At 40.1% G+C, this 6,502-nt stretch overlaps 1 protein-coding gene across 1 annotated transcript in view; it reads right to left on the bottom strand.

Moving 5' to 3' along the window:
* Positions 1-1,289: 1,289 nt before the first annotated feature.
* Positions 1,290-6,502, bottom strand: part of ZWILCH (zwilch kinetochore protein) — a 15,217-nt gene continuing 10,004 nt past the window's right edge. The window contains exons 12-17 of the mRNA XM_015811918.2: positions 5,760-5,916; positions 5,266-5,294; positions 4,566-4,702; positions 3,430-3,525; positions 1,961-2,079; positions 1,290-1,375 (exon numbers count right to left, since the gene is read on the bottom strand). Of these exons, the coding sequence (XP_015667404.1) occupies positions 1,290-1,375; positions 1,961-2,079; positions 3,430-3,525; positions 4,566-4,702; positions 5,266-5,294; positions 5,760-5,916 (624 nt within the window). The remainder of the gene's footprint in view (positions 1,376-1,960; positions 2,080-3,429; positions 3,526-4,565; positions 4,703-5,265; positions 5,295-5,759; positions 5,917-6,502) is intronic.

Raw genomic sequence — 6,502 nt, 5'->3', positions numbered from 1 at the left:
ATATTGGATCCATTAATTCAATTCCAAGGGTTTATACCTGTGCTTCTCAATCTTGCAATTCAATGTGCACAACAGTATGGCTGGCTGGGCAATTCTGGGAGTTGTAGTCCACACATCTTAGAATTGCTAAGGTTGAAAAACCCTGGTTTACATAGACCTTATATTTATTTTATGCTAATATGCTGGTCTACATGGAATTCAACAACTAGACAGAGGAGGGATGAGTGGAAGAGCACTCTCCAGTGATAGAATTAGAGAAAGAAGTTTATAAGTTCTTTTTCTGAACTAGGACTTTGTATGACCATCAACCTTTCTTTGGCGGATCTCTAGCTTGTCTTGTGCAGCCCAAAATTATTCTCGAGGTCAGCAAAGACGTATATAAATGACCCTTCTGAAATATTAAAAAGTAATAACTAAAAAGAAGCCAACAGCAGAGCTGAAAGCTTCATCCTAACCCAATTCTTCAGCCTACAACAAAGTTAGCTAGTCTGAGGGCATTGGAGCTGTTGGTATCGTGTCTTTCAAATTCCCTTTCTCAAGAGAAGGGATAAAGAGGTCTGCATTCCAACTCTGTGACAGGCTTCCGAAATTATTTCTACGTTGCAAAGTTCCACAAATTTGTAGAACTCCATCAGTCTGAATTTTGAACTGAATAATTGGCAGGAATAACTGAGTAACTTGGCAGGAGGCTCACCTTTTTCTGGGCCATTTATTAAGAAGACCTTTCAAAGGTACTGGATTAGAAGCTAGTAATCAGGGTCTCCAAATTTGGCAACTTGTGGGCTTCAACTCCCATAATTCCCCAGCCAGCATGGAGAAGTCTTAAAGTTTCCACGTTTGGAGACTGAGATTTTTGGAAATCAGGTATGCCTGATTAATTCATTTTTACAGCCAGCTGATGATCATCTTTTAATCTATCCCTACTTCCTCACAGATGCCCCCTGGCTTCCCCCATTCAGATATACTATGGATAAAAACAGTTCTGATGGCTTCCCTCCAGAGAAGGACAACCTCTTGCATCCCACGCCAGCGTGGACAAAGCATTTATTGGCCAGAAATAATACGCAGCATAGCCAGTACAAGCTCCTGGACGGCACAGGACTGGGACGTTTGCTGCGGCTACTACATCGTATTAACAGAAGACATGATCCTTCAGCTCAAGATTCTGCTCTCCACTAAAATGCACTTTTGCCTTCAACCTGTCCTCAGCTAGAGAAGTTCAACGCATGCAGCGAGCACCACAATGAAACTCTTTCTGGGTGAATAAAAGAATCACGATTTGCCTATGTTTAGATGAAGTCCACCTGAGAGCACCCAGAAAGAATGACAAAATGCTTCTCTTTGTTGCCACAGATCTCGGTGTCATCCAGTGAATCTGTAGAACAAAAGGCAATGGTAACAAAAATGGGGGGAAACTCAGAAAATATTTTAACCGCCTTGGATTGGACGCTTATTTATGAGGGCTCCTTCATGCTTACAGGGGGAGTAATTTCTACTGGGAAACACACCCATGAGACTCAGATTTGGACAGTCTCCCAGCTATGAACCCAATTAAAATTATGCAAAACAAGGAAGTCAGAATCTACTTACTCAGGAAACTAACTTCCCCAAACGTGAAAAGAAGATAGGACAGAAGGTCAACTCTGGGTTCTAGTTATTTTAACCAAAAGGAAATCAAAACAAGGGCATTCTTCTCACAGACAGAAAATGCAATTTTATCTAGATCTGTGGATACCCCGTTAGAATAGAACACCCAAAACAAATAGATAAGATCCATAGATAAGAAGCCAGAGAATAAACACAATGCCACAAAAGATTATATGCTACATGCCATCAAATGATCTGCCAATAAATTTCAGAAGGAAATTTCAAAACAAGGCTTTGATTACAACAGCAACTGTAAGAAATAAAATGTAAACGCTAATGCAATTCTAGATTTCAGACAGCAAAAGTTCCTCACCTCCATTGGTTGGGTGCATATGTTCAGCTGGAGGGGTGCTGCTCAGCTGCCATATTGTTTTCACCCTTTTTGGTCCTTGACCGCTGCTGATTTCCACTCTCCATATTTGAGGATGAACACTGTAAAAAAAAAAAAGAATTGATATTAAAGAGGTGCGTATATTTGGAAATCCTAAGGGTCTCCTGCAGGTAGTCAGATCTCAAGACTGTCTCTGAATATTGTAGCTACAAAGGAAAGCTGAGAGACTTGAGCCCTAACCAGAGAGAGCGATGCCTTACAGCAATTCTCTGGAATTATAGTTTGGAACTCAAAGACTCTCTCAGTTAGCATCTGACTTCACTTGCCTGAAAAGACTAACTAGGAATTGTATGAGAATTCATTTTGATATTGTTCTGTTTTGATAGTGAAGGCTGGGAATGAGCAGCATTGTTCTTCAGTGGTTCTCTTCCTTCCCCAAAGGCTGCTTCCAGTCAGCTGAGACAGTGAGGTGAGGTCAAGCAGTCTTTTCCCCATTACTATTTAACACCCAGATGAAATGACTGGGACAGATAACTCGTTAGGGTGGAGTGAGGCATCACCAATATACTAATAATATCTCCAAAGTAGACTGACAGGAGACAAGTAGAAATTCTCACTTGCTGCCCGGAGACTGTTAGGTTTGAACAGGGAGAAAGACTGGATCCTACCAAGACAAAATAGCTTGGATCTGGATGCCAGCTTAAGTCCAGAGATAGCTGCCAGGCACAAAGAATCCAAACAACTCTGTGAATAGGCCAAAACTGTTTGGTTATTGCTGATTGCCTGTTTATCAGAATCTTGCCAAACTGACTGCATACCCCTGAGAATCTGGAGATAAAGGCTTTCATAGTCTGGCCTCTGTTGTTTCCTCCCCTGGAGCGACTCCATGCTGGAATGTCTTTTTACTCCCTCCCTCTCCCTTAGCAGGTGGTTCCCCCACAATAGTTCATCTTTGACTCTTGCTTTGACAAACGGAACTGGTCACCCCTTGGAGAATCCTGGGATTCAACTTGAATCCTATTTGAACAGCACATGGAAGTTGTAGCCATGAGGGCATGTGAATAACTCAATCTAGTACAGCAACGGCGACCCTTCCTTGACTTTACTCACAATCTTGTCACAGATGGATTACTATAGTATGTTCTAAGTGGGACTGTCCTGGAAGACCAACTGGAAACTTCAGCTAGTGCAACAGCCCAGGTAATCATGAGCACTTTGTGGTTTGCACATCCACCCCATTATAATGGGAGCAGCACTGGCAGCCTGTTAACTTCTGAATGCAATTCAGGTTGCTGGTTGTCACCTGGAGACCATCCTCCTCCTCCTCCTTTCCTCAAAGCCAAAGTTTCAACTACTGCCCACGTTTGTCTGATGAGCAAGTTTCTATGCCATTGATTATGCTTCTGTGCCAATTGATGGATGGCCTTTAATTTGCTGAGGACTTAACTTACTTTTGGTAAAATTCCTTTACCAAACTTGTCCTGACTGGTAGCTGAAATGCCTGCTTTTCATTCAGAGGGTTTTCTTTATAGTAATTGATACAAGACCTACAAAAACAAAAATATTTCCATACCATCAATTATCAGAAAACAATATTAGACAACTTATATAGTTACAATGCAAATCAAAACCAATGGCATCTTCAGATTTCTGTTCAATATATACAATCATATTTACATTTAACATAAAGGTATTTATATTTCATATTATAAATAGCAATTTATATAGATACTATGACGAACATGCAAAAGTAGCACAGAAGGGAACACCGTGGAGACTCGTGACTCTAACAGCCACCAGGAAGGAGAACAAATCTGGACTGAACGGAATAAAAAGCAAAATACACTAATTATAACCAAGCCAAGAACTTAACCCGTAATGTATCCTTTATGAGCCAAGGAATAAGCAGATCAAAACAAGTGGGCAAAGCTAGGCCAAAAACTAAAATTGATTTCATTTTTCATATTTATATTAAATCAAATGCAATACACACGATCACTTTCCAGTCATATCAAAGGCATTTCTATTCTATATCATGTTAAATTTTCACTTTGATGAGAAATAGGGATACACAAGTCTCAAAATATTTGTTCTGACAATTCAGAAGTCTTTTAAGTTTGAAAGGCTCATTTTCAGGGATTATTCTGAACTTTAAACCCTTGCAGAAAATGGATCTCACATTCAGATTTTTAATTTCAAAGTATATTCCCCACTTGATACTTCTTGGAGATGGTCTTTAAGTAGCACATATCAGAAATAACTCTCTCTTCAAAAATTGTGTTGTGATTTTAGGGACATAATGGGAAGAATTGTGTTGTGTTGTGATTTTGTGTTGTGTTGTGATTTTAGGGACATTGTGTTGTGATTTTAGGGACATAATGGGAAGAATAAAGTTGTCAACGCTGTGACAATGGATGTCGCCGCTCTGACAACTGATGGAACTTGCAGCCATTTTTACTTCGCTTTTAATTTGCTTTCTTGCACTTTTTGCACAACTATGTAAAGCAAAACCACCCCAAACATCACATTTATTCGAGGAACCCTCTTATTCCTGCTCCTTAAGAGAAAGTTGCTGGCAAGCAATTACTGTGTCAGAAAGATGAGGTTCTCATGTTCTAGTTTAATAAGATCCAAGCAGTTGTCCACAATTTCCAATACGTGATGTAGTTTCTGAATACGATGAACCTGTTCCTGAAGATCTACTGAAGTGGACATGAAGTAATCCTTTGAAAGAGATAACACAGAACAAGCATCAGGAGCTATTGACAGCATCCCNATCCCTAATCCAGAACCAAACACTGACTTTCCTTAAGCATTGAGTAAATAATGTTATGTCAGCTGCAAAAATCAAGAAAGTATCTCCCCAATGCCCTCCACACCAGACATCTGTCGCTATTCAACTCTCAAGTACAGGTAGTCCGTGATTTGTTTAGCAACCGTTCAAGGTTACAATGGAAAAAAGTGACTTATGATTGGGTTTTGCATCATCTCCACGGTCATGTGACCTTTGCAACCAGCAGGTTTTTATTGACACTTGCAGGGTTCCAGAGTCCATGTGACTGTTAGTTGCACCCTTCCTAACTAGCTTCCAACAAGCAGTCAATGGGGGAACCTGGATTGACTTAAAATCATGTGATTCACTTAAAGACTGTGGCAAAAGAGGTCATAAAATCGAATGCGACTCATTTAACAACCACTTTGTTTAGCAATGGAAATTCTGATCCCAGTTTTGGTTGTAACTCGAGGACTATTTATATATTATTTGGGAAATGGGGAGTATGACTTACCAAGTGAGTGCGCATGGCAAGTTCTTTGCCTGAAACACAAAACATAATTTGTATCACAATTTCATACAAAATAAATATTAAAAGCCTTGATTTATTTACTACAAAATTAGAAAACCAGAAGCTGGAGAGAATGACATTTGCCTCCATGTTTGCATTATCGAGACCATCTGGAAAAATGAAAGAAAAACTGGAACTAGGAGAAAGCTAAAGAGTTTTACCTTCCATAGTTCAGAGGTTGGCAGGTTGAAAGTGGCTGTGGGGAGGGATTCGGCCATGTCAGATCATCGAATTTGTTCAGAAAAAGTCTCTATTTGTTAGTTTATAAATTAAATCAATAGTTTGATGTCTGATACGTAATTTGCTCACCATCTGCCCACCAAAACAGATATTAGCAACTTGTATTAGCTGACAAGATGCTAATGTTTTTTACATAGAAAAAGATAAATCATTTGGACACAACTACCCAAAATCAGGATGGATGGCCCACAACATACCCACAAAATAGCTGATATAGTCTCTCTTCATTTTATCCAAGCCTATTTCTAGAAGCATTTGCATGGGAGAATCTCCATCAAGAGCAACTGTTTCCATCTTTCCATGGTAAGATTGCTTGATCAAGTTGCTCAGTAAGCTGTTATTTTCTTGATGAATCTACAGAGACAGCATATATTTTACTTAGATACTCCTGTTCTATAAATACAGTATATAGCCTGGAATGTCTCAAAATAACCATTTTAAATAAATCTAATTCCAAAGACTACATAAATTACATATTTTAAATTCTAAAATAAGCTTCCTGCTCCCACCATTCAACCAAAATATAGCTGCCAATAATCATCCCCAGGAATAGCAAAGTTTCATGTTAAACTCACTTTGGAAGAGAAGCAGAAAGTGAGACCAGAATATCTGAGAGACTCCCTAAGTGCATGGGCTACAGATTAAATCAGGATAAAAAAATCTGAAATATAAAGACTGAATCGTGGGAGGATGGGGGATTAGAAGATTAGTGGGGTGTTTTGAGAAATTTTTAGGGGGTGTGGGGGGGGTAGGGTGGGTAGGCCAACCCATGCCATGTCGGGGGGACACGGCACTAAAGTGATCAGGGGGGAGGTTGGGGGACCAGGGGAGGGTGTTGTGATAGGTACGGTCAGTGGGAGGGGCAGATATGGCGGGAGCAGAGGACCATATCGGGTTTTGGGAGCACGCACACGCTGCTTACAAGCCTGTGGGTGCTCCG

The sequence above is a fragment of the Protobothrops mucrosquamatus genome, unplaced genomic scaffold (assembly GCF_001527695.2).
Source record: "Protobothrops mucrosquamatus isolate PMUCROS unplaced genomic scaffold, P.Mucros_1.0 scaffold56, whole genome shotgun sequence".
In the NCBI taxonomy this organism is placed as follows: Eukaryota; Metazoa; Chordata; class Lepidosauria; order Squamata; family Viperidae; genus Protobothrops; species Protobothrops mucrosquamatus.
Note: the sequence above shows the minus strand (reverse complement) of the source record. Positions and strands in the feature narration are given on the sequence as shown.